General features: G+C 39.5%; 1 protein-coding gene across 2 annotated transcripts; it reads left to right on the forward strand.

The window, feature by feature from the left end:
* Positions 1-27,731, forward strand: crema (cAMP responsive element modulator a). Of its 2 annotated transcripts, none has more exons than XM_041803324.1 (8): positions 1-134; positions 6,350-6,468; positions 6,550-6,681; positions 11,968-12,056; positions 12,150-12,292; positions 14,289-14,447; positions 24,302-24,461; positions 24,914-27,731. In XM_041803324.1, exons 2-8 carry the CDS (start codon positions 6,364-6,366, stop codon positions 25,056-25,058), a joined length of 933 nt encoding a protein of 310 aa, XP_041659258.1. In that variant the 5' UTR covers positions 1-134; positions 6,350-6,363; the 3' UTR covers positions 25,059-27,731. The 2 variants fall into 2 exon arrangements, with proteins under 2 accessions (XP_041659258.1, XP_041659259.1); XM_041803325.1 differs by having other exon boundaries at positions 119-134; positions 6,355-6,468.
* The last annotated feature ends 144 nt before the right edge of the window (positions 27,732-27,875 follow it).

Raw genomic sequence — 27,875 nt, forward strand, 5'->3', positions numbered from 1 at the left:
TCGACGTTTAACTGACTGGTCGGTCGACATTTTCGGCACAGCATCATCAGTGCTGACGTGAAACTACGTGAGCGAAGGCGAAGGCCGTCCACCCATACTGTAATTAGTGACGAGTCAGACTACGTAAAACTTCGGTAAGTCAAAACAAACCTGTCACATTTTCGCTCAGCGGCAGACGGGCAGAGCCTGACGACAGTGTGCAAACATGGCTATGGTGCGAAACTTTTCATTAAAACTTTGTTTTGGGTCTTTATTTATTCGACTGACATGGAGTTAAAAAATGTTCTCGGTCGGTTAAGCTGGCAGCGGTTCCTTTCTGCTCAAGTTTAGAGCTGCGTCAATGTAGACGGAGTAAGATGGGAAACGGAAACTGAGAGAAAGATGCCTCTTCAAAATACATGTTCCCAAATATGAAATCTACTGCAAAAATAACCAATTCTAGCTAGAAATTCATTTTGAAGAGCCGTTTTATACATTTGTATTAGTATTATTAAACCTCTAGGAATTTAAAAGGTTTAAATCCAAATTAATGGATAGCACAATGGCTCTCTTTTTTTTTGTATCACGGGAAATGAGAGATTGCTACTGTAACTGACGATACATAAAATTGGAGTTAGTGGCCTAGTGCGCCTAAAAAAGGCGGGGATTTTGCACATCAGTAGCACAAAGTGCTTAAAAAAACGTTTTACGTTTCATGAACAATGTTAATTAAATCATGGTGCTTGCTGCAATGTTTCTTTTAAGTGCCTGAAGAGTTCCTGGATATTTTTGAAGTATTTGAACACCACTCTGGTCTTGGTCATTGCAAGATTTGTAGAATTTAGCCTCTTTACAGTGCTGGGAAAAGCTATCTCTCCCTTCTTAATTTCATTGTTGGCATATTTTCCACACTTCAATCTTTCAGATCATCAAACAAACTATAATATTAGACATAGATAACCCACATAAATATGAAATGCAGTTTTTAAATAGTGGTTTCATTTATTAATGGAAAAATCTACCTAACTGGCCCTATGTAATAAAATAACATCCACCCAAATTGTGCCTCTCATGAATAAACTTAAATTAAATAGAACCTGTCTGACAAAGTGAAGTAGGCTACAATATCTCAAAAAGAAATGCATCATGGTGCCATCTGAAGAATCAAACAGATGAGAAACAAGGCCAATGACATATATGAGCCTGAAAAGGGTCATAAAGCCATTTCTAAGGTTTGGGGATTCCAGTGAACCATAGTGAGGGTCATTATTCACAAATGGAGGAAACTGGGAACAGTGGTAAACCTTTCCAGGAGTGGCCGGCCAACCAGAATTACTCCTAGAGAGCATCGACTCATCCAGGAGGCCACAAAAGAACCCAGAACAACATCGAAAGACCTGCAGGCCTCACTTGACTAAGTTAAGGTCAGAGTTCATGATTCAACTATAAGAAAGACTGGGGGTGCACGATAACTATCAGGCCCATAATTATCGGGCCGATAACAGGAAATTATTACGTCATTCCGATAAGTCCGATATCATGACGACTAACCCCCAAAAAATTTTTGTCAGCACGGCAGTGCCGAAACAGCAGGTGGCACCGCAGTACACGACCCGCTGTTAAGCACCAGAGACGAAGAGGAAGCAGCCCCTGTGCTAAAATGCTAACAACACGGTGGCGTTATTCAGTATTTACGGGGAGGATAACACGACCGTGTGTGTAGAATTTGCCCTGCAAAGGTCACAAAGAGTAGAAAGAAATCCTTGACGGATTTTTTAAGTCACTTAAGAGTCATCATCCTAACAACGTTAAAACGAAGCGGCAGCAGCCACTAGCCTCAGCCGCAGGCATTAGGACCGAGCCAACGGCTAATACCAGGCAGAGCGCTGATCGTAAGCAGGCATTGAAAACTGCAGAAAGTTTGCCAGAGCCAAAAGGCGAAACGTTATAATAACAAAATCAGTCTGACAGTCTCCTGATCCATCGCTACTTTCATAGACGTATCCCTGCCTGCTCTGTTTGACATGATTTCATTCAGTCTGATCGACGTTAGGAACAGAAGTTTAGCCACAGACCACGATGGACTTTACATTCTTAACCTATCTCTGATAAGATTTATGTCAGTGCATATTTTTTATCTTTATGTAAAACATCAGCTCACTTTAATTCTGGCTTAAGCAGCAAAATAAAAAAACCCTGACCCAAATATCTCCATTTTTTAATGCTGACTAAAAAGAACACAAAGGCACAGCTCACATTTGATTAAAAACATCTTGATGATCCCCAAGACTTTTGGAGAAATATCCTGTTGAGAGATGCGAGAAAAGCTGAACCTTTTGTAAGGTGTGCGTCCCGTTACATCTGGAGTAAAACTAGCACTGAATCTCATAAAAGAACATCATAGCAACAGTCAAACATGGCAGTGGGAGTGTGATGGTCTGGCACTGCTTTGCTGCTTCAGGACCTGGACCACTTGCCATAATTGAAGTAACCATGAATTCTGCCCCTGAAGGAGAATGTCCGACCATCAGTTCCTGACCTGAACCTCAAGCATAGTTGGGTTATGCAGCTGGACAATGATCCCAAATACACCAGCAGGTCCACCTGTGAATGGATTTAAAGAACAAAATGAAGATCTTTGGGTGGCCTAGTCAAAGTCTGGACTTAAACCTGGTTGGGATGCAGTGGCTTGACCTTAAACGGCCCACTCACGCTGGAAAATCCTCCAGTGTGGCTGAATTAAAATAATTCTGCGAAAAAGAGTGGACCAGTATTCCTACATAGACTCAAAAGGGTGACACAAGCAGTTATTAGGTTCAGCGGAAATTACTTTAGGGCCAGGCAGGATTGGATGGCTTTTCCTTTAATAAATGAAATTATCATTTATAAAAAAAGCTTTTTATTTACTCAGGTTATCTTTGTCTTATATTAAAATTTCTTTGATGATCTGAAACATTTAAGTACGTCAAATATGCAGAAAAATAAGAAATCAGGACAGGACAAATGCTTTTAACACAGCACTGTATTGGAGCACAGCATTATTTAGTCCCTATTTTTATGATCTGTACTGTTTTTCCACATTTTCTTCATGGCTCTTTTTGATTAAAAAGCTGAATTATGCTTTACCTGTGATTTTCTGTTTCTTGGATTTTGAGAAAAGGGCCTAAAGATGACTTTACCAGCCCTAAAAATCAGCTGTAAATTATGTTTTTTAGAAATACGTAATAAATCATATTGAATACATTTACATGCACTGTAATAATCCAATTAGTATCTGACGTCTTTAGTTACCTGATTACAGCATAATGCCATGAGCTGTATCGTATAAAAGCAATTACCGGATTATGAAAAACCAGATTGACACCTAGCTGTTTAACCTTTCAAAGCTGGTAAATTGGTCAGATTCCATGTATGTTGTAAGACACACATTCTGCAAAGCTCAGATGCTTGTTCCCTGTCAGAGAATGACCAGTCAGCCTCATCTGAGGTGAATGAAACGGTACCTAAGGGCGGGGATAAACAATGGTGATAAGCGACAGTTTTCATCAGAACTAAACCACATTTCTTTATTTAAAGAGCAACAAACCACAGCGATAGCTTTACAGAATGAAAAAATGTTTTGGGTCTCCTGACTGGCTGAGGGGCTGAGGCAAGAGTTCAATTTACCAACTGGCTCCACTGATAGTGAGCATTGGTGTTGGCTGCCTGTCGAGCTCAAGGAATTTATTTTACTTTCTGGGACACAAATTTTGTCGCTCTGAGTGGCCCATAAGGAACGTAACAGACAGAATGTTTGTCCAGTCACCCTTCAAGATTTTTCAAAGGTTCTGCCCTTCCCAAACATCCATGATTATAACCATCAGAGTGTACAGCCCCATTAACACTTGAAGGGCTGGACTCTATACTTTCCAAAAAGACTGAGAGGTCTTTATGACTCAGTTGTGAACACTCTTGAACAATGAAAGTATATCCGTTGGTGCAGCACCAACAGTATAGCAGATGTGCGGTTGAAATGAGGTTGCCCAAGATGGTGGCTGGGCTCAACCCTATTAGGAGCTCGGACATCCAGTAGTAGAGTAGAGCCGCTGCTCCTACGTCTTGAAAGGAGCCAGTCAAGGTGATTAGAGCATCTGTTCAGGATGGTCGCCTCCCTGTTGAGGTCTTCCGGGCAAATCCAACTGGGAGGAAACCCTTTGGGTAGACCCAGGACTCGCTGTAAGAATTGAATATCTCATTTTACCTGGGAGCATCTCTGAATCCCTGGGAGGAGCTGGAAAATGTCCCTGTGGAGAGAGATGTCTCAGATGATGTGCAAAGCCTGCTACCACCACAACGCCCAGATAAGCGGAAGAAAATGGATGGATTGTCATCACATACAGCAAGCTGTTGTTGTTTTATGTAAGAACAGAAATTTCACTTGATAAATGATCTAATACATCTCAGAACAAGAAAATATCAATTGGCTGTATCTGATTTACTTATGAAAAAATGTTCATTTTAGTCCTCTTTTATGGCAAAAATAGTAATATCTAATAAAAACAGATTGTATGTAAGCCTTAAACATCCACTGGCTATTTCGCTGTTTTGTTAATACTTTTGAGAATATAAATCACTCAGAAAATGTATACCATAGTCATGTTTGGTATCATTTTTTTTCTGCACAACCTCAACTTTATCAAATGATTACTATATTTTTCTGTAAGTTCAATTTGCTGTATAAGGTATAGGACCTCTATTGAGTTTTACTGCTAAATATTAAAATAACAACACTACAGGGGGCTGAACCACAGGCTCTCTTTCTGTCTCTCTCTCTCTTCATCATGCTCTATTTAGGCAGCATGACATGATTACGGATCAGCCTTCAATTGGCCGACATACCCTCACAAAGGCTAAACAATATAGCGGTTAGCATTTGAGTTAACAGTTATATTCATCCATCCATCCACCTTTCTATAGCGCTTATCCCGTTGGGGGTCATGGGGGCTAGCGGTAATAGATGATCGTAGTTCAATTAAAACGGATAAAAAGACGTTTAATATTGGGTTGACTGGTGTGGATTTAATTATTAAGGTCCCCAACAGTCACACAAAGTCCAAGCTCGCTGAATATTCTGCTGCATGGGATTCAAAGGCATCAGTAGCATCAATGGGAAGGCACAACGGCTAGCTTCAAGAGGAAAAACAAGTAAGAGGCAACAAAGTTATTTAACTTTTGATAAAGTGTGTCACATCTTGTCGTGTACGACAGCGCCAGTCTGGAAGGTGTTGTAACGATTACGTTCAACGCAGTAACGCAGCCTCCATTCTTTGCTGTTCCAGTGGGTCCTTTGGTTCTTCTTCGCTGGTCTAAAAACAGTAGCCCATGCATGCAGTGCTTTCTGACAGTGAAGAAGAATTGATTTCTGGTTTATAGCGCTAACCGTTAGCATGGCAAATCGAAGCATAATATGAAGCTAAACCAAATGGTATCGGATCGGTGCATAAACTCGTGCACCTATCGATACCAATACCTGCGTTTTAAGCAGTACTGTACGTATGTTCAATACTGGTATCAGAATCGGAACAACCATAGTATTGTTATCACTGCTGTTTTTGTACCTGTCAAACCAATTTGTTGCATTTTGTCAAATAACTTTAAATGTTAACTTGGATTGCTCTCTTAAATAATTGTGTTTAATCTGTGAAATATGAGATGAATTTAGTTTACTGTACCATACTAAATGTGTTGGTGTCAGCTAAAACAGTGCTTTTTGATGCATCTCTCTTCGTAACAGCCGGATAGAGGTGATGTCTTGGTGTGGTGACCCCTGAAATATTCATTCAAACCAACCCTTGATCAGCACCACAGAGTCGCAGCTTTTATCCTTGCTAACAGCCTTAAACCTCCTCAGACTTTAGTTAAACTAACAAACACCTGAAGTTGTTTTATTGAGAGTCTACAGTGGGAGAGACGACTGTTGTCAAGCAACTAAGATTGTACCTGTCTCTCCAGGTAAGACAGACACTCTAAGAAAAGCCAGGGACCAACAGGATTGTAGTTTTTGATTCAGTGAGGTTACACGGAAAATTCATGTGTCAACAGCCAAAATGACTGTCATGGTCTTCCTAGCATTTAAGTTCACATCCATCTATAGCTGCAAGTTTCTCTGGAAATAAAATTAAATGTAAGTTTGATGCATAGTTTTAGAATTTTACTTCTTACTTTACTTTATGTAGCATTGATTGGAAAATCACAATCACAACCACAGACCAGACATGTGTAGCAATATCTGTTAAACCTTAAGTTTTTTTTTCTCTGCTCATGCAATGAAGATTTGAATGTAAGAAAGTCCTTTTTCAGCCTCTTTAAGCATTGAATTTCTATCTTTCAGTCTAGGTGACAACTATGGAAACTCAAGCGCCGACAGATTTGTGCAACAGTTTGAACGACTCTATGACAGATGGAGAGGAGAAACAGAGCGAAGCCAGTCCAACTCCTGCAGAGTCTCAGGTACTCACCTGCCTTTGGTACTTCTGTTAAGTCAGTGTGCATGTGTGTATTTTGGCTGAATGTCCTCATTTGTGTCCACAGGTGTCGGTGGCAGTAGAATCTGCAGGTGAGGCTGTGGTCCAGCTGCCCGACGGTGAAACAGAGCAGGTACAAGGGGTCATCCAGGTCCCTCAGACCTCGGTCATACAGTCGCCACAAGTCCAGACAGCACAGGTGAGAGCGAGCTGTCATTTATTTAGTGATTCTTATTCATTTAAAACTTCAGCCTCTTTTTCATACAGGGTTTAACAGGGTTGATCTGTGCAGTACTGAATAAGAAAATCATATTTTGACTTGTAGAAGGATTTGTCTCATTCAAGACAAGTCCATGTCCAGTCTCATTATGTCGAAGCATGTTTCAAGTCAAGAGTCACTGAAGTTCATTCAAAGTCCACAGACTTTAAAGGATGTTTGAAGTTATTCAGAACAATTCCAGATCACTTGTCTTTGATTGTAAGTTTTAAAAACTGATGATGATGAAAGTGCCTTTTTTGCTCCTACTATGCAAGCGCTATGTCCTAAATTCTGGTGTCAAATCCACATGAAAACCCTCAGTTGAAACTAAGTTAAGTTGTACTCATGTTGTGTAAGTGTTTGGTTGTACAACAGAGACATTAAAGTTCATCTTAACCAGTGGAGCATAATGTTATGGCCTTTAAAAACTAGCCCAAGTTCATCCAGTTAAATCTGTCAGAGCAAGTCCCCAGCAAAAATAACCCCAGGTCTGAAGTCTCTACCCTTTTTGTCGAGCAGTAGTGTGCAGGCTGTGCTGTCAGAGTGAATGAATGTTAGTGAATGAAGTATAATGTGTAGGAGGTACAATGGAGAGCTCCTTATCCATTGCAGTGCACCTGTTAATTGGATTGAGATGAGCAGAGAGAGCTAAGGGTTAAGCTCATCAGTCTAACCTTCACTTTCAGCCAACGTACTGAACGTGCTGTGTCTGTTCAGGGAGGGAACTCTGCAAACTGTAGATGCATCAGACCTCACTGACAAATCCGATGAACAAAGCTGTACGATGCCGGCTGAAAGTCAAAATGTGTGTCGTGAAATAACGTGGCACAGATGTTTCAGTGTTTTCAGCACTTACAGAAACCCATGCACACCCAGGTTTTGTTTAGCTTCTAAACTGAGCAGACAAACTCAATGGCTCCAAGTCGACTCCAGATATTCAAACATTAATATGCAGCACTTTTACCTTTGACTGACAAATAGCAACTCTGACTTGTGCTGTGCTCTCAGTTCAACCCACTGATCAGTGATTTGCAACTTCAAACAGAAAGTAAAAGTAAGAGAAGCTGGTGCACAATGTAAACTTCTTTTTTTGTTCCAGCAAAAAAAAAATAAAAAAATGACCCCCCTTCTTCAGGGCTGGCCACAGGCTTGATGTTTTGGTGTGTTGTACAGCCACAGTGAGGAAATACAAGTTTTTATATGTCAGACTTGATAAACCAGAGTATCACTGGAAATATGATACCTTACATCAATGGCTAGTTAATGGCTAACAATGCAAAAGCCTGTAATTTCAAGGATTCTAAGAAGGCCTATCAGATTTCAGTTGAGCCCTGCTTGGCCCTGGCTATCCCTGGATCTGCTGCAGTCGGAATGAGAATGACGCTCCATGTATCAGCTAATTTACAGTATTGTCTCGGTTTAAGTCCTGATAAGAGCAGATCAATAAATTGTCCTGTCAAAATGTTTGTTTACAGAATGAGCACAGTAGCACTGCCTAGTGCTGAAACTGATATGTACACTAATCCAAATAAATTCACATCATCTTAAACTATAACTTTTTTTGGTGTTTTCTTACTGACGGATGAATAGTTTTTTGTTACCGTCCCGGACGAGCCCCCAAGGTAACATGAAACAATACTTGTCATTCAATAAAAAAACAGATCATATGATCAATTATGTTATAGAATTTGCTGAGGGCCAATTAATAGTGGGCCACGGCACAGGCTCTATTTGGCATCCAGGCTGTAGTTTGGACACACCTGCCCTAGTCAGACTGTAGTGTACATTGTAACACTTGTATTTAGAACCAATAACTTACACAAAAGTCTTGTTCTCTGTGATAAAATATGGTCATCCAGCATGTTTAAGACCCTTGTGCATGCATTTGTTTTGATCAAGTAAGACAAAAGACAAAGTTAAAGTATTTAAGACTGAAATGCACCCCAATTGCAGTTTTGGGCTCTGCTTTTGTAGCAGAGATGAACCTTTGATATGATATGCCAAACAGCAAACTGTAGATCTAACCTCCACCCTAAAAATTAGCAACACACCCATGTTTGACCTGCTTTGGCTTTTAACAATCGGTGCCAAGGCAGAGGTAATGCACCACTGTGAGTCATAAAAGCTTAATGATTGATGATACGCAACTAGGTCAAGCTCAGAGTGTTATTATTCATATATGCAGAGAAAATGTAAACCTTTTCATTTATGCTACAATGAGAAGGGTTGGGGATGACTCACGCATCAACAAATGACTGTACAGTGTAATGATAGTAATATTTTTCTAACCTTTATTCATGGTGCACTCTTTTGTGTAAAAGGCTTCATAGAGAGAAAAGAATAACAGGCAAATAAACCCTGAAAGCACAAGGCATTATTGTTTCATTACAATATCTTACATTCGATAGTATTGAAGATTTTAGGAAAGAAAGATGCAGAGACAGTGCACAGCCATAAATGATCAAATGATAGATAGGTTATGATAGTGTCAGTGCCCTTTTACCAAACCAGAGCAATGATGCAGAGAAAGAAAATGATATTTCCTGGGTGTTCAGCATCAGCTATGTTCCTAAGAAGTGAGAAACACCAACACTTCTTCAGTGACATGAAAACCATTTAAGATTTTGTTTGATGTTGAAGATGTGCCTCTCTCTTCCCACTCTGTGCCTTACCGTACCCTTCTTATCATAGCCTCTATCGTCACTGTTTAATTCAACAGTTAGAAAAAACTTTTATTATGTCTCTTTAGCATATCATAAAAAAGCACATGCTGATTGTAGTGTCTTATAGAAAGCAGCGGAGACAGATATCACTGTCTCCTGGCACTAAATGTTTTTCTTTACATCCTAACCTGCAGACTTATTTTCATTTGCCATGATAAAGAAATCAAGGTTTTATGCTGCTGCTGAAACGACATTTAGGGGTATTTCAACAGCCCAAAATTTGCCCACTAAACAAATAAAAGTACAGTGGAGGTAAAGTGGTTGTATGGCCCGGCCAGGTGGTGAAAGTGCAGTGGTGGGTAAAGAAAAGGGACTGGGTGGTTTCTGTGGTAGTGTGATTTGTTGAAACTGTAGAAGCATGGGATGATCATGAATTTCTATGACCTTGATCTGTGAGCTATGACCTTTAAAATCTAATTAGTTCATCCCTGAGTTCAGAAGGATACATATTAAAAGAGTGTAGAAATCCCTCTAAGGTGTCTTGAAATATTAATAACATAAATAACATGAGGCAAAATAGCCACAACCTTTGACCTTTAAATCTGTATTTTTTCAGTTCATGCTAGAAACATACACTTGTTTGTTCTTTAGGTATTGTGTAACTTCTTGTCATCTGTGAGTCAGAGTTACTCTTGGTGTAAATTCTGTTCTTTTGGAATCACACTCACGAGTAAGGGATGAACATGAGGCCTAGTGACCTTGGCTTTTGACATAAGACCTTCAAAATCTATCAGCTAATCCTCGAGTCAGAGTAGATTTTTGTGCAACGTTTGAAGTAAGTACTTCAAAACATTTGTGATGTATGGCATTAACAAGCAAGGGTGATCATGAGGTCTAAATAGACGTGTGTGCAAAGTTTGAAGAAAATACCACAAAAAAATGGTCATATATGGCAATAACAAGCAAGGGTGAACATGTGGCTCATTGACCTTGATCTCCGGTCTCTAAGTCGGAGTGGATATTTGTGAAAAAAGTGAGGAAAATCTCTGTGAGTGTTCTGGAAATGTCATGGTCACAAACAAAAGATGAACATAAGGCCAAATGACCAAAATCTGTGGCCTCCAAAATCCACTGAGCCACAGTGAAACTTGGTGTAAATTTGTAGAAAATCTCTCATATTTTTATTGTGGAAACACACTTACAAGTAAGGGATAAACACAACATGGGGCCTAGCAACCTTGACTTTTGACCTAAGACCCTCAAAATCTGATCAGTTTATCCTTGAGTCAGAGAGGATATTTGTGCAAAGTTTGAAGAAAGTACCCCAAAACATTGATGGTATATGGTATAAACAAACAAGGGATGAACATGCGGCCTAGTAACCTCGACTTTAGATGTCAGACTTTAGAAAATCAAATCAGTTTATCCTTGAGTCAGAGTGGACATTTGTGCAAAGTTTGAGGAAAATACCACACAAAATTTGTGATGTATGGCAATAACAAGCAAGGGTGAACATGAGGCCCCCTCACTTTGATCTCTGATCTATAACTTCCAAAATCTGATAAGGTCATCTACAAGTCAGAGTGAATATTTGTGAAAAAAGTGAGGAAAATCTCTGTGAGTATTCTGGAAATGTCACGGTTACAAACAAAAGATGAACATAAGGCCTAATGACCACAACCTTTGGCCTCCAAAATCCACTGAGCATCAGTGAAAGTTGGTGTAAATTTGAAGAGAATCCCTCATATTGTTCTTTTGGAATCATGCTCACAAGCAAGGGATGACCATGAGGCCTGGTGACCTTGACTTCTTGGATTTGACCCTCAAAATCTGATTGGTTTATCCTTGATTCAGAGAGGATATTTGTGCAAAGTTTGAAGAAAATATCTTGAAACATCCTTGAGATTTTGCTTTCACAAGAAGGGCTCGGAAAGATGACCACCTGGCAAACATAATCCCTCTGGTCTCAAGACAGATGTCTGTTTCTTTTTTGAATAAACATCTGTTTTAGCAGATTATTATTATGACATGGAGGGTGTTTTTATCAGACAAAGATAACCGCCCTAACATCTAAGTGAACATAACAGTACACAGGCTATCAAATGGGTCAAAGATGATGCCACAAAACCTTCAAAGTAATCAAAAGCACCCTGGTATCTATTCTTAATCAAAATGGGAGGCATAGTAAGGAAGGTAAACAGGCAGGAATTGATCATCTTTGTCAGTTCAGGTCATCAAAATTGGAGTGAGCCTATGAGTTTCGGTTTGGGCAGTTAGAAAAGCTATTGCAGAAAGCGTATGCAATGAGATTAAGATGTGTGAAATTGCTTCTGTCATAGAGATCTGTAAAGGCTGTTGAGACATGTGATGTTTTGAAAAGATTAAGGCTCCCTCTTTGACGTCATTCATATCTCAAACACATCCCAGTTTACTCATAAAGCCTCATAACACAACGCCCCCTCAGTGATAATATTTAACTCCAAATGTGTTCTTTAAAAAAAAAAGGAAAAAAACAATATTGCAGATTACTCACCGCTTTTAAAATACTGCCTCTTTTCTGCAGATTGCCACTGAAGCAGAGCTGGAGGATGACGAGTCAATCACAGACACTCAGAAGAGACGAGAGATTCTCTCTAGGCGTCCATCCTACCGGTATGAAGACGTCAGCAGTGTGTTAAACAGCATGTGGTGTGTAAAGTGTGATGAAAGTGTGAAATTACTGCAAGCAATTTTCCTCTCCCATAGGAAAATACTCAACGAGCTCTCATCAGATTCTCCAGCAGTTCCTAAAATCGATGAAGAGAAGACGGAGGAGGAGGGACAGGTCTCAAGTGCGGCCTCAGCAGCAGTGCCAACCTCCATCTACCAGACCAGCTCAGGACAGTATAGTCAGTATACGCATGGCTGGGGGGGTAGAAGCTGCACTACCATCAGTTTATTGAGTTCATGTTAATATTTTATAGTCCAGTCTGAAAGCAAAGTGGTCAGAACGCTCTGTTCTGGAAGCATTTCCCTCAAGTTTACACAATTTATCTACAAAGAATCGTAGATCACATAACAGCCTAAATCCTCATTTGTACTGAATAACAAATCACATGTTTTTTATCAGTTAATTGGGACAAATGGATTTCAAAGATAACCAGTGCTTTTGTTTGGTCACTTTAGAGAACATAGAGTGCTACAAGAAACACAAGTACAAGCTGCAAAGGCTTAATAGGAAGCAAAAGTCTTGAGGCAGTTGATGTTTTGCTTTTGTTGATAAGCTTAACAGAAACACAGTTAAAAAACAGCTTGTGGAACTGCATCCTGGTGGTTTTATTCTACTTTACGTCTTTAATTGATACTGCAGTTCATACTCAGAACTAGGAATACCTTAATTGATTGGCAGTTGATCATTATAGGCTAACATTTTTTAGATATACTAGAGCAATGGTTCTCGACTGGTGGGTCAGGACCCAAAAGTGAGTCTTGAGGCTCTTTCCAGTGGGTCGCAAATGTGTGCCAAGAGAAAAAAAAATGACAAAAAAAGTCTTTGTACGGAAGTTCACAGTATGCATCTATTTTTTTCCCTATCATCACAGTCAGTGATGATTTGAGGTGCCATGTCATTTGTTCCACTGTGGTTTATCAAGTCCAGAGTCATGGCTATGAGCCGTCTACAGGGAGATTTTAGAGCACTTCATGCTTCCATCAGCTGGAAAACTATATGGAGATACTGATTTCCTTTTCCAGCAGGACTTGGCACCTCCCCACAGCGAAGCCAAAACTATCAGAAACTGGTTTTCTGGTCTGTTTGGCCAGCCAATTTTTCTCACTCCAGAATCTCTGGGGACATGTCATTTTCGCGCCGTAGAATCAAGCAAGCGAGTGGAGCGCAAAGCATGGTGGGTACACAAGGGCTGATGGGAATTGTAGTTTCTACGTCTGTTAGCTCTGCTCCACTAAAAAGCTACACTTTCTGCCCTGGAGACATACCATTTACAACCGTCACATGTCCAGGACGGGATTTAGACGCTTCTGAAACCGCGGTACCACTCTATTACAGATACGGTTACACCCCTAGTTCTAATGCAGCTCAGTTTAACCAATGAGGTGATGTCTGTGTGCTGGCTCCTCATCCTCACTGCTCTGAGTATCATAAACAGTAAATAAGCCACGTCTGTAAAAAATGCTCCCCTTTGTGCTCATTACTGTTTCACTTAAACAAATGCCTTTCATTAAAACAACACAGAGTTGCAGTTTAAAATCTTAATTATTAAAGGCAGCTTATTAAAGATGTGTTTAAATCAGGCTAGGGTCCATACAGCAGATACAGTGAATCGGGTACGGTTAGGCTTGGATTTTAGGGCCTGATCTGAGCTGTACTGATAAATAGACTCAATACTTTTTCAGTCTTTTAATAATTGAATGAATGAACACATGGAACGGATGAATCATCACACTGTGTAATTCATTCATCCCTGGGATACTTGTTGCATTGCACCTTGGGAGCTTATTTGTTCGGCTCTGTTGAACAAAGTAAGTCAAAGCAAATTGTTGACTGACCACGGATGACTTTTATGCTCTTATTGGTGCATCCCTTCTTAGAACATGTAAGAAAAATGGAAACAGCAAATGAAAATACAGCATTAACACTATATTTCTAGTGTTTTAACAGGTTTGTTTTATGAACGGTTGAAAAAATGTTCTTAGCAGTAGGTATAACAGTTAGAGGTTTATGTTCACCAACATGTCCCTAAACTCTCAGTTACTTCACATATTCTGAGTGACATGAATGTAAACTTTTTTTTTTAAACCCATGACACCTGTTGTAACACATCTTCTCCCATGCTACTCTTCCATTACTTTAGAACAGGTGATAGCTGAGCTTTTTTCCCTTCATAGTTGCGTTCACTCAGGGTAGAGCCATCCAGCTGACCACCCCTGGAGTTGAGGCCGACTCTGCCGCCCCACAGCCGGGAGCCACAGTCCTGCAGTGTGCAGCTCAGCCTGGAGACTCCCCACAGCAGTTCTACATCCAGGGAGGACAGGTCCTCATACAAGGTAATTAGTTGAGCTTCAATTTAACTTGATGTTTGCATTGTTATAGCTTTTGTTCGTGGGCATTGAACCCTTAAAAGGGATCAGACAGATAGAGTCAGAAACTGGAGAGAGAGAGTGGGGAATGACGTCCTGGAAAGGAGCCATAGACCAGATTTTGAATTTTTTTTTTTTTACATGGAGTGCATGCACAAAACCACCAGGCCACCAACACCCCAATGTGCATTAGTAGATGTATCAAAATGTTTGAGTTTTTGTGCTTTTTGTGGTGTAAAATTACCAATAATATGAAAAAGATGATGAGTTTGGCTGCTGAAATGGATCGAACATTTCATAACAGCCAAACTAATGTCTGCCATCTGGCTGCATTGTGAATAAATTTAGATTCTGCTCTGACGACGCCAAAACTACAGCTCAAAACATTCTAAGAAAATTCATTTAAAGGTTAATCTCCAATTGAAGGCGTGGGATTAAGACCTTTACAAAAGCCTGGATTGTGTAAAAAGATGTACAGTGTTAATCCACGGCCCTCTAAAGATGTAGCTGTTGATGAAAGGTGAAGAAGGAGAACAAAATGAGCATCATTCATTAATAATATCACGTTTTTTATGGGCAGAAGTCAGATATCAGGTTTCTTACTCCGTTTTACAGCGTGTGTTGGATTTGTAAGATTTAATTGATGTTATTTGTATCACAGAAAACAAGCAGGAGGACTAACATACCAATGACTCATACATGTGCTAATTCATCACCATGCCTTGTCGTCACCATGAGGACAGCATACTTAGAGGCTGTAAAACCTGCAGTAGTGGTTGGCCTGTTACGCTGCCTGTAAGGCGACATTTCAAGGACAGTACACAGACCTCCAACACTAACATATATCTACATTTAACAGTCTTGTCACTGCATGTTCCAGAACCTTCAATCTTCTTAAATTGTAATTTCCCTCTTCCCTCCTTCTTAGAACAAACCAGAATGTTCTTCCAGTGTTTTAGACTATACAATGTACAGATATTTTAATGTGGATATAGACAACCAAATGGGTGGATTCGCAGTGTCCAACCTTATTTATTATCCTAATAGCTCTTTTCTTCAATTTAATTATAGGGATCTAAATTTGTTCTATTGCATTCCCCCTAGGGATGCACAATATTGGATTCCTGCCAACATCAGATAAGCAATATCTCCAAACTTAATATATGCACATGCTTTTATAGTGTTTCCTGTGCTTGGAGCAGGGAAGTAGACAATCTGGTAGTTCTTTCGCATTTGGCAGTTTATTAAAGATATTCAGGACTCTTGGTGGTCCACCTTGAGTGTGTGGCACCCAAGGCAACCACCGAGACCTGGTGGTACGTTTTTACATTTTGCCAATTTTTAGCATATGGACAATATATGATATATTCGGCTTATATGTTTGCTATCAGCAGATATTTTCAGATCTGCCAATAACGAACTTTTTCAGCTAAAATCTGCCAGTAGGTTCCTTGCAGTCACATGATTCTGATGACTCGTGAATGTCCATTAGGGGTCTGGAAGTGGGGGACAGCCATTAGGAATGAATAGGAAGGGGAGGAAACATAGTACTTTAAAGCTCTAAATCAGAGGTCATCGACTCCATTTGCAATAGGGCAAGATTTTTCTTAACAGAAGCTGTGGGGGCTGGACATTAAAGATAACTACGATACAATCAATATTTTGGTCTGATTTACATACTCTTTTAAAAATATTATATCCTTTAACAGAACTTTTAGCCTTTTGAGATCAGCCCCTGTCACCTATACTGCAGCCAGCCACAAGGGGGCAATTGAAATATTTAACTACGTATTTCTGGACCCCCATGATGTCCATTACTTAGTTTTATTCTAATATGGTAACATATCAAAAATTCCTCATCTTGTCACAAACATGCTTTTAATTGAAACAGTGATGTACTATCATCCTAATTAACCTTGTGGTATGAGAGACTGTGTAAAGATGTGTCGTAAATGAACACGACTGCGCTACGAGACAGCTCTTTTATGTGAGCCGCAGTAGCTAGATCCCGTTTGAGTGCAAGTTTTCTTTCCACCATCCTTTGTTATTTAATTCACATTTAAAATTCAGCACAATATGTTGTATATGGCATCCTAAATGATGAGTTCAACATATCAAGGCAGTGCTTGTTTAGGAAATCCCTTTGTAAAGAACAGCATTAGACTTTGATGATTTCAGTTTTATGTGCTCTATGTGAGACTTCCAACAGAGCTGTCATCTGTAATTATTCCAGAAAACTTTGGTTTATTAACTCTTTTAATTCTAACTTTGTTTATTTTCATGTCACAGCTGCCCCCTTTAGGACCAAAGAACATCAATTTTGATTTACTTTCATTTAAGTGAAACTTGTTTATCAGTTACTGTGCTATCCAACAGTTATAGTATAAATAACTTAGGCCCCAAAACTGGACCTTGTGGATCTCCACAGGTTATCACTCTTTAAGATATAATTCTGCATCATTAATCTTTACAAACTAATATATCTATTATTTAGATAACTTCTGCACCAAAGTTCTTATGCCATACTGTTCACATTTCTAACAAAATAAAGAGTGATCACTAGTATGCTAGTATGTTTTATACGCAAATACTTTGCATAAAACAATGAACACACCTACAGTAGAGGGTTTACTATCTAGAACAGGAGTGGCCAAACTATGGCCCAGGGGCCAAATGCGGCCCTTGGCCCATTTTTAATTGGCCCACAGCAAATTCTAAAACATAAATGGAAAATGGCCCACATCAGGACATGAAACTTGTGCTTTTCCGTACTGTATAGTTCATCTGTGTTTTCTTATTGACTGATGAGTATAGTTTTATATGACCTTGGGGGCTCGTCCAGGAAGGCAACACAAAACTGCAGTTGTCTATCATTTAGAAAACACTAAAAAAGATACTGTTTGAGACGTTATGAATTTATTTGGATTAGCGTATGTTTTGCTTTCAGCACTAGGCAAGGCTACTGTGCTCATTCTGTAAGCAAACATTTTGACACACAACAAATTATTCATTTACTTTTTTTGTGACTTAACTTTAAAGCATATTGAATCACTTAGTGCATCTTTACCTAAACTGGACTGGATTGAATTACTTTGATGTCATAAAGGGGAGATATATGAAAGTGGCCCCACACTCCTTGAAGTTTTCTGTGTGTGGCCCTCAGCAGAAAAAGTTTGGACACCCCTGATCTAGAACATACACACAGGGCTATCAAGAAGTATTTACCACTTCATGATTTCTTTCTTTTTTTTATTTTTTTTGCATCTTTGTCACACTTGTATGTTTCAGATTAAACAAATTTTAGTATTAAATAAAGATAACCCGAGTAAATACAAAAAGCAGTTTTCAAATGATGATTCCATTTATAAAGGGAAATAAGCCATCCAAACCTACCTGATCCTATGTGAAAAAGTCATTGCCCCCTAAACCTAATAACTGTTTTTCCACCTTTGGTAGGACCAACTGCAAGCAAGCATTTTGATGTCTGGCAGCGTGTCTCTTTCGCATCACCGTGGAGGAAATTTGGCCCTCTCTTCTTTGCAAAATTAATGTGTTTCAGCCACATTGTGGGGTTTTCAGGCATGAACGACCTGTTTATGGTCACGCCACAGTCTCGATTGGATTCAAGCATGAACTTTGACTCGACCACTCCAAAACCTTCATTTTGTTTTCATTTTAAGCCATTCAAAGCTGGACTTACCGGTTCATTTCAGATCATTGTCTTGCTGTATATTCAGAAGTTCACCACTGTTGGATCAAGAACACTGACCTCGACTGAGTTAAGCTAGGCCCAACAGGTCTTTAGATGTTCAGAGTTCTTTTGTGACCTATTCAATGAGTTGTTGATGCGCTCTTGGAGTAATTTTGGTAAGACAGGCATTCCAGAAGGTTCATTTTTCTCCATTTGTGGATAATGGCTCTCACCATGGTTCACATGGGTCCTAAAGCCTTAGAAACGATTCTAAACCTTTTCCAGTGACTCTGTTTTTCATCTGTTCTTGAATTCCTTCAGCTGGTGCCTTGATGTGTTCTTTTAGACTGCTTCACTTTGTCAGACAGGTTCTATTTAAGGGAGTTTGGAATTCAATAGGAGTAATCAGGCCAGGGTGTAGCTAATGGAATTGAACTCAGCTTTCCAAAAGCATGGTTAATAATTTTTAAGTCCTGATTTAACAAGGAGGGGTTTACTTCTCTGTATAGGTCCAGGAATGTTTGAATGGCTTTTTTCCCTTTAAGAGGACATATTATGCAAAAATCACTTTTTCAGGATTCTCTAACAAAAATATGTGCCACAATCCCCCCAAGTACCAGAAAAATCCCCCTCCTCTCCCTTTCTCCACCTTTTAGAAAATGTGCGCTAAAACCTGCCGTTCTCAGATTTTCCCCTCATGATGTCATGTAGGGAGTTAGCCCCGCCCCCAGGTCCGGTTAGCCCTACCCGCTTGGTAGAAAGTTCCGCCCTCCTCTCTTGATCCTCCTCTCAGCTGCCAGCTTAGAGGAGGATCAGGAGAGCCACGTCCATTAAGCCACATCCATTTCCTGAGATGGGCGTAGTCAGACAGCTCAGCAACATTAAAAGCCACAGAAACAGAAAGACATGCAAAAATCCAATATGGGAGTGTTTTTCTTAGAAACAAACTTCGCAGGCATGTTTCGGGATCTCTGAGACCAATATAAAATTTGTCTTAAAAGGTTAAAATATGTCACCTTTAATAAATGAAATTGATAGTCATTTGATAACTGCACTGCATTTACTCAGGTTATCTTTTTCTAAAATTCAGATTAGTTAGATGATCTGAAACATTTAAGTGTGACAAATATGCAACAAAGAAATAAAATCCTGAAGAGAGAAAATACTGTTTCATAGCACTGTGCATATATTTAGAAAATACGTATTGTACCTTTAACCACATCTTTTCTCTCGTATTTGTTTGACCTTCTTTTGCTTTTATGTGTTTCTATGTGGCGTCTTTCACTCACCTCAAAAACCACTGGGTTTTTTGTCTTCTTCTTCAGAAAAAAACTACCACTAAAGTTGCTGAAAACTCGCGCAGCATTGCTTCCTGTGTGGCTGAGGATTTTCCCAGAAATTCACCATTCAGCTATGAGTTTAAAACTGAAAATATGATCTTTTCACAGCCTTTGTTTAATAACTATTTTGCTATGAGATTAAGCAGCAAGAATAAAACCTTCAATTATCCTCTCCACGTCATATCTTCTCTTGATCTTTTAAGAAACAAAAACACTAAAACCAAACTTCAATCAGGGTGCTCAACAGTTTGCACCGCAGCCACTTGGGACACAATATCCTCTTGTTTGTTGAGCGTCTCTCTAGTTGCGTCACTGGTGCTAAAAATACTCCCCCTCCACCACCACCGCCTCCCTCTCTCCCTCTCTGCCTGCCTGCCTGCCTGCCGTTGTGCTTCTCTACTTCAGCGTCTGATCAGCTGGGGGGAGGGAGGGAGGGCAAAAGGGGAGGGGAGGAACTCTAATCCAGGGTGTTTTACTGACTTCAGCGGGCAGGAGTGATGTCATTGTGATGTCAATGCCTGTAATTGTAATCGGGCTGCGAAGTTGACGAGTGACCACTCCGGTTCAGAGAGAGCTGAGAGGGAAAAGGAGAAAGAAGAAGGAGAGGATTTAGTAAGGAAAGAAGAGTTAAAGGGTAGAGGAGAGGTTTTTTGTTTGTATTGTGGTGCTTTTCTGCCGTGGTGCTGGATTATTGGAGACAAGAGATGGCTGTCACTGGGGACGAGACAGAGTCAGGTAGACTCCCTTTTATACTTATTTTAATGTTATTTGTGTAAAACTGTGTTTCAGTAACTCTTGTTGCCTTTTAGAAGCATGTGTTGTCAGCTTTGTTTTGTAAGTTTACACTTGCAGTAAGGCATAGAAGTGACATAATAAGTGTTTCTGGGTATTATATTTATCCAGTTGTGAAAACGGTCCTTTTTTATAATGATATAGCTGAAATTTGGAATACTTCTGAATGACTTTGACTTAATGCTGTGCTGTTGATTTATATCCAATTTATATTTAATTTTGGCTTACACAATCATGACAACAAGATAACCATGATTAAAAAATTGCATATCATATTGGGGGGTGTTTTGCAACAAAGTTTTGTCATGATTGGTAAATGAAGTACAACCTTTCTTCCCATTTGGCTGTGTATTCTGCCCCTTCCATCTGAACAGCTCTCACTTTGATTTAAGTGAGGAGCAGAGACAGCAACAGCATGTTCTTGGGTTAGTTAGGAAAGCAAGAAAACCTTTATTTTCGTCATATAAGAATACAACAAAACTCGTAGTGCCACTGGAGAATTTTTCTCAAACTTAGAATATAAAGAAACTCAGACATAAGGCAATCAGTTATAAATAAAACACAAATAGAAGTATATGAATGTAATGCCAATGTAGTACCGCCAAAACAGCTCTCACTTTGATTTAAATGAGGAGCAGAGAGAGCAGTGGCATGCTCTTTTGTTAAACATATGGCAGTATATGAACATAGTATAAAAGTAAGATATGGTCAAAAGAGAGCGCCAAGAGTGTGTTCTGCCCCTCCCACCAAAACAGCTCTCCCTTTGATTAAGTGAGGAGCAGAGAGAGCAACTGCATGTTTTCAGGTTAGACATATTGAAGTATATAGACGTAGTATAAAAGTGAAAAAAAGTTAAACTCAAGAGCCAAGAGCTGTTACAACAGTGCGTGCCGCCATCTTGATTATAATTTTTAGTTGCGATTAATCTCAGAATCTCTGCCATTAATCATGATTAATTGCATCTTTTGCATAAAATGTTAAAATTTCACTATTTTGCATTTAAAACTGTGTCATTTTGATTTTTCTGCTGTCTTAAAATAATGGTAGTTGACCTCCTATTTGGAGAGCTGCTATGATAAGTAGATAAAACATGATAAAATAACATAAACCTTACCATGGAAAAAGGAACTTGCTATGGATTGAAAAGGACATTAGGGTACAGTAAAAAGGTAGATGTTTGATAACACAAGATGTAGATAACTTTTGACTTGTCCGCTGAGCTGTCTGGGAGTTTTTTCAAGAGTAATGAGACATTAAGGAGCAGTGGGGGACTTATTTTACATCACTGTTGCTGCAGGGAGACACTGCAGTGGCTAAAATTTGTTGAAAGCATGCAATTACTGCAATTTACAGAAATAAATGCATTAACTTCAGACTTTTGGACTTTGGATCAAATTAATGCATCAATGTTAGCAACCCTTGTTTCATCATTTGTTCATCTATCTGCAGAAGAAAATGTTGAAAAAAATGTTGAAAGGGACAGTAAAGCATGTGATAAAGAAAAGACTAATGCAAAAATTGTGGATCTTAGTTTATTCATGATTGATATGATTAATCTTTACAGCCCTGTTATAGTCATTTAAAATTTCTGCACAAAGTGGTATATTTAAGGTCTTAATGTTAGTTGTGATTCTGAGTTTTGCCATAAACAAGCAGCCCTACTTTGACTTCCTGCTTTGTGAAATTAAGAAAGAAGAATGCCACAGATTTGACAGCTGTCCCTCCCATATCAACACAGGAAAAGCAGCATGACAGTTCATGGGTGTGTTGTGAAAAAAAGAGGATCTAACAGGTCAGAAAGTGTTTGGTTAGTTTGCTCAACTCTGTTCCTGTCAGTCTGCTTCCCGCTGGTACAAACACGTCCTCACAAACACACTTCCATGCACTCAGTCCACTCTACCACTGTATTGGTTGTCAGGCAGAAATGCAAGAAGGGGAGGGGGTAAGAAGTGAAGGGGCGGGTGTCAGCGGGGAGGGGAGGAGGGGGGGTAAGATAGTCGTTTGTTTGACGTCACTCCAGTTTCCTGGAACAGAGGCCAGGCATGGAAGAGGGAATGCAAAACGGGCGAGTGAGACGCACACACTGACGTCAGCACTGCGCGAGTCATTCTGTTATCACAGTGAGGGAGAAGAAACACAGACGCTTTGTGTGTTTAAGTGTGTGTGTACAGTAGCTGTGTTTGAAGGAGAGAGTATGTTAAAGAAGGGGGGGGGGGTAAGTATTGAAACTTCTTAGGAACTAAAGAGAAACCAAATTGCTGTTTGAGAGAGACAGCAGGCAGAGCAGTCAACAGTTGAATCATGTCATTGATGACTCAATTCAAACACCGTGCTAACCGCATTTACAGGGCTGCTTTTTTTCCATAATCAGTGCCTCTTACCCGACAAACACGATGACCCTGCAGTTATCAGAAGCACACGGTGGTTCACAGAGCGGTAAACAAACATATCATCTCTTGATCACTGAGGAAACGCTGCAAGTCTGCAGAAGGGAAACTTAATTTGTGCACATAGAACATGAATTCCATCTCATGAGTTCATGTTTACTTAAATAAACAGACCTAATGTCTGGAATACTCTTCAAGGCAGACTGAGTCTAGTTTTAGTCATGCAGAAATATCTGAAATCAACATATTTCTGCACAAAGACTCAACATTTAGATAGAAGAGTTATCTAGTTTGATTAATGTTTGTCTACCTTGTTTGTCCCTTTCTTGTTCCACTTTAAAAAACCCAGACAGCGAAGTGGACCAGTTAAAAGTCAACTACAATCCGTTTCAATCCGTGACAAGTTCCTTTTTTCCGTGGTTAACTTCATAGTAGCCTTGTAGTAGCAGGTCTGTATCAAAACATCAAGTCAATTACCCTGAGTCCAGTCAGGACCACTTTGTCAAGAACCACACACAATTGCAGCACATGTTTCTCTTTGTTTGCAGTTAATAATTTGCTCTGTGCCACTATATTTATTTGGTGGTGTGGCTGTTCTAGGATCCCCCTGCCCTTCCAGAAGCCTTTATGAAAGGCATCAAGCAAGAGCAGCACACATTCCTGCCCTTCCTGTGCCTACAAGGAAAGCCTGAGGCAAAGAGAGAAACAGCAATCAACCCAGAGCAGAGCAGAGATCAGTGCAGACAGAATTACATTGATTAAGTCATACATAGCTTAAAGGAGGAGCTGTGGTGGAGGAGGGTTGCAAAAAGCAGGTTGCAGAGGGAATAGCAAAGCAAAGCCAGGCCAGAGCAGTTTAAATATGGCAACATGAGTGCAATAAGCCAATAGCATGCTTAGGGCCAACAAGCTGATGAGGGTTTGTGTGAGATCAGCTGATCTCAGCTATATGGCAGAGATCTGAGATCAATCTTTAGAACAATTGCGATCCAGCAAAATAAACAAAGAAAACTCCTGTGCACTGTCCAGCTAGCTAAAGAAAGGTTATTTATTTACAAGGTTTAAGTAGATCTTCATCATGAAGTTTTTCAAAATGGAAATTATAAAACAACAACTATATTATTAATAGTTTTGAATAAGGGGAGTAAAAGGAGTAAAATCTACAACAAATATAGGGTGCTTTCTAGTTTGAGATTTAGTTTGTAGTTTATTACCCTGCTCATGAAAAATCTACCTGAAAGGCCTCCAAATGAGACCTTCTAGGAAAGAGCAACATTGGTGAAATTCTTTGGTTAAAATGGATATGAATTTTCTAAACAATTAAAACCTCATTGAGATTAAGAATTTGGACAAAAGGGAACAAAAATATTATAAAAATTTATAGGTGGAGGTTAGAAAAAAACAAAAAAAATCTTCACAAGATGAGCCACAGTCAAAAAAATGCAGGAGCTGATGAGTTCTCTTGGAAATGTGACGAGTTAGACCAAACAAGGGAGAACAGGAAACTGACTGAAACTGGGAAAATCTAAAAAACATACTGCAGGATAAAATAGTCAGACTTATAAAAAGCTGCATGACACCTAATGATTTTTCCCCTGTCTGTTCCCACAGCTGCAACAGGAGACATCCCTGCATACCAGCTGCGTTCCCCAAACTCCGGCCTGGCTCAGAGCATTGTGATGGCTGCGTCGCCGGGTTCCATGCAGAGCCCGTCATCGCAGCACGCCGAGGAGATCACCCGCAAAAGGGAGGTCCGGCTGATGAAAAACAGGTAGGAGAATGAGCCAAAAGCAAGAAATAGCCATGCTGCAGACACTTTAAGGGCATATTTAAATGAGGAATCTCATATAGAGCCACTGCCATTTAGACTTAACCTTTAAAACAACATGCTAATATTTAAGGAAGTTTTGAATAATTCACACAGAGAAATTTTAAGACTCAGCCAGAGATTTGGGAAGATGGAAAGTCTGTCAAAGTGTATTTATTGTCTTGGTTGCCACACTTTGATATTTTTTTATTTATGTGCAAATGTCTGTGTTTCCTTTGAATGAATATGGAAAAATGACAACTTGTCTGGGGATTATGAACTTGAATATTGAAGCAGTTTCCTAACACATCTGCTTTCTCAGATTGTGCAAAGGTTGCATTTTTTTGTTCACAGCCATAATTACATTTTTCATCATGGGACTCAGACATATTTTCCCCTCTTGTCTTCCTCTCCAGGGAGGCTGCTCGTGAGTGCCGCAGGAAAAAGAAAGAGTATGTCAAATGTCTGGAAAACCGCGTGGCTGTGTTGGAAAACCAAAACAAGACCCTGATTGAGGAGCTGAAAGCTCTGAAGGACATTTACTGCCACAAAGCCGAGTAGTGGCAGCTGCTTGTGGTTGCGGGTTGAAGACAGGGCCCGTTTACAAACTGCTACAGCCAAACAAAATTAAAAAAAAACAAAAAAGAAAGACTCTGGAACAAAAACCTCTTCGACCGTCTTTGTTTCTCTGCTCACTCAGGCCGTGTTTACGCTGAAGACAGAGGTGTCCCGGGGAATTGGAACAGCTCGAGCTTGCCAGTTTCGCTCTCGTTCTTATCTTGTGCTCTTTGCATGTGAAGACTCCAGTGTCGCACACACTTTGCTTGCTGTTGCGATTGTGCACACGGTGAAGCCAGCCAATGAAGGCCAGCTGGAGAAGAGGAACAGGAAGAGGAAATACAGGTGCTTCCTGAAAAATGTACCGCTCGAATACAGAGATGATGAAAAACCGCAATGGGTCAGCCGGGTCTCTACCAGCAAGTCTCTCTGAGGTCGGACGGAGTGCACACAAGATCCACCACCAGCTGTAACAAGGCAACTCAGACGTGTTTACCTGATCCTGTCATTTGTGTTTAATGCTTTTATTCTTGGTTGTTTCATGCATTCCTTCATGCAAAAACACAGTTGGAGAGAAATCACTTTAGCATTTAGCAGTGAAGAAATTTCCTGGATTTTGTCAGCTAGTTTTAGTTCATGTAGAGGTTTTTGATTTTTTTCAAATGGCTTCTCTGCAAAAACTAAATTATTGGTTAAGTGTATTTGTCTAATTTCAAGTCCTAAACCCTTATTAGACTTATTTCAATCCACATCTACCAGACATGACCAGGTAAAAACCTTATTTTAAGGTATAAAGGCAAAGAACAAGGCATAAATTGCTTGTAGTTGATTGGTAGAAACCTTATTTCTTAATGGTGTAGGTGCATGTTTTGTAATAAACTTAGGATTTCAGGGCTTTTATGTATAAATTTGTGGGTTAAATTGATGCATAAAATATTGACTTTTGACCCCAAAACTCAGTTGACCCTCAAATACAGCTGTAGGCGTGTGCCAAATTTGATGGCAATCCCTCCATGCATACTTGAGATATTGTGTTTACAAGATTTGTTTGACTTCCTCCTAAATATGCAGCTCACTCTTGAGTCAGAGTGGAAATTTTTGTGAAGTTTGAAGAAAAGTTACTCAAAGAGTTCTTGAGATATCACATCATAATCAGTGGATGACTGTATGGCCTAATTTCTTAAACTTTTTCAGTTGACTTTATTCACAAATTCAGTTAAAATACAGATACCGTCAATCAGGATTACTCTCAAAATAGTCATTTGAAAAAGGTCCTCTCTATAAACTATCTGAAGCTTGTATGTAGGAGCCAAGACATGATATTTAGTCAACAACCACACTTATAAATACAGCTTTCTACTGGCAGCCACTAACTAAACTAAAACTCAGCAATACCATAGAAATTACAGCAAATATCCTAAATGTTTAGTGACACTGATACAATAGATAAACCTTTACCTTTGACCTGTTGTTCATGAGTTTATCCTTGAGTCTGGGTGGAAATTTGTGCAGAGTTTGAACAAAATCTCCATGGGGGTTCTTCTGGTTCTTGAGATGTTACATTTACAAGGACTGCCTGGAAGGATTAACAGATTCACAACCCCTGAACATAATGCCGACAGCCCCGGCCTTTGCTTGAACTGAGGTGTAAAAATAACTGCTGGCCAAATTGTATTTGTGTTGTGAATCAGTCTACTAGAGTGTGAAACCACACAATTGCTATCCTACAGTGAAGATTCCCCATAAAAGAGATCGCACAGAAACACATCATCAAACATGACTGCAGAAGAAAAAGAAGTGTGAAGGATGATCAAAATTTCCTACTGGAGAAAACCAGATAACAAGACAAGAACTTGGGTGAAATCCTGGCTGAAATGAAGGTCTAGTAGTATTTATGTTTTTATCTGAAATGACTCAAAACATCTGGTTGGTGAAGCTACCCAGTCTGTTCACAATCATTGGTTATTCATGGGAGGCAGTCCGACTTACAAAAGTAAATATCAAACATCTGATATGGCTTGGACACCATAGGAAGGAGTAAAATAATTGTAAAATCTACTAGTGTAAGGCCAGCCTTCCCAGGCCCCATTGCCATTTGCTGTAATGCTTATTACAAGAAAGTCAACCCTCTTACCCTGGTCTGTTGTCTGTTCAGTCAAAATAGGACCCCTATTTACAAAAAGCTTAGACTTGAAATTAAAACTGGGAGTCAAAAATGTCTGATGAGGGCAGATGTAGCAATAATTTCTCGCATACTTTTAGACAGTACAAGGTTGGAGAGGCTCCAGTGTGACAGATAGCTGTACAGTTATTTGGGACGAATAATCATTTGCAATGGGCCTTGAATTGGGACATGACCAAATGGTTGTCTAGTGTCTGGCCACAAGCCCAGTAGAGTAATCACATTTATGTTTTACTTTTTAACTATTACAAGCAATCCAGGCCTTATTTCTGCCTATTGTTTATTAGAATAAGCCAGGGGTGTCAAACTCAATCACAGCAGGGGCCGTATTCTGGATTCAGGTCTAATCTGAGGGTCTTACAGGGCCTTACAGGGTCACCTTTTTGACCATAAACTGTCAACCTTGTTTCACCGCTAATAAAATATGAAAAAAAAAAAAAAACAGCACTGATGATAAATGATTTTGCAATGAAAAAATTAAAAAGATAAGTTGAAAGCCTCACAATCTGAGAAAAGTACATTTATTAGTTCAAAAAGGTCAAAACATGAAATTGAAAAATAATGTTTTTTAAACATATATTAGAAAGAAAGTCAAAATCATGAGTTTAAAAGGTCAAAATATGAACTAAAATTTGTAA

This window comes from Cheilinus undulatus, linkage group 13, assembly GCF_018320785.1.
Source record: "Cheilinus undulatus linkage group 13, ASM1832078v1, whole genome shotgun sequence".
In the NCBI taxonomy this organism is placed as follows: domain Eukaryota; kingdom Metazoa; phylum Chordata; class Actinopteri; order Labriformes; family Labridae; genus Cheilinus; species Cheilinus undulatus.

What these genes read in the sequence shown, in the direction of transcription:
- crema (XM_041803324.1), top strand. Translation starts at nt 6,364, where the DNA reads ATGGAAACTCAAGCGCCGACAGATTTGTGCAACAGTTTGAACGACTCT. An exon ending in AGGACAGGTCCTCATACAAG is followed by an intron (nt 14,448 to 24,301) that starts GTAATTAGTTGA and finishes CTGTTCCCACAG; the next exon opens with CTGCAACAGGAGACATCCCT. An exon ending in GTCCGGCTGATGAAAAACAG is followed by an intron (nt 24,462 to 24,913) that starts GTAGGAGAATGA and finishes CTTCCTCTCCAG; the next exon opens with GGAGGCTGCTCGTGAGTGCC.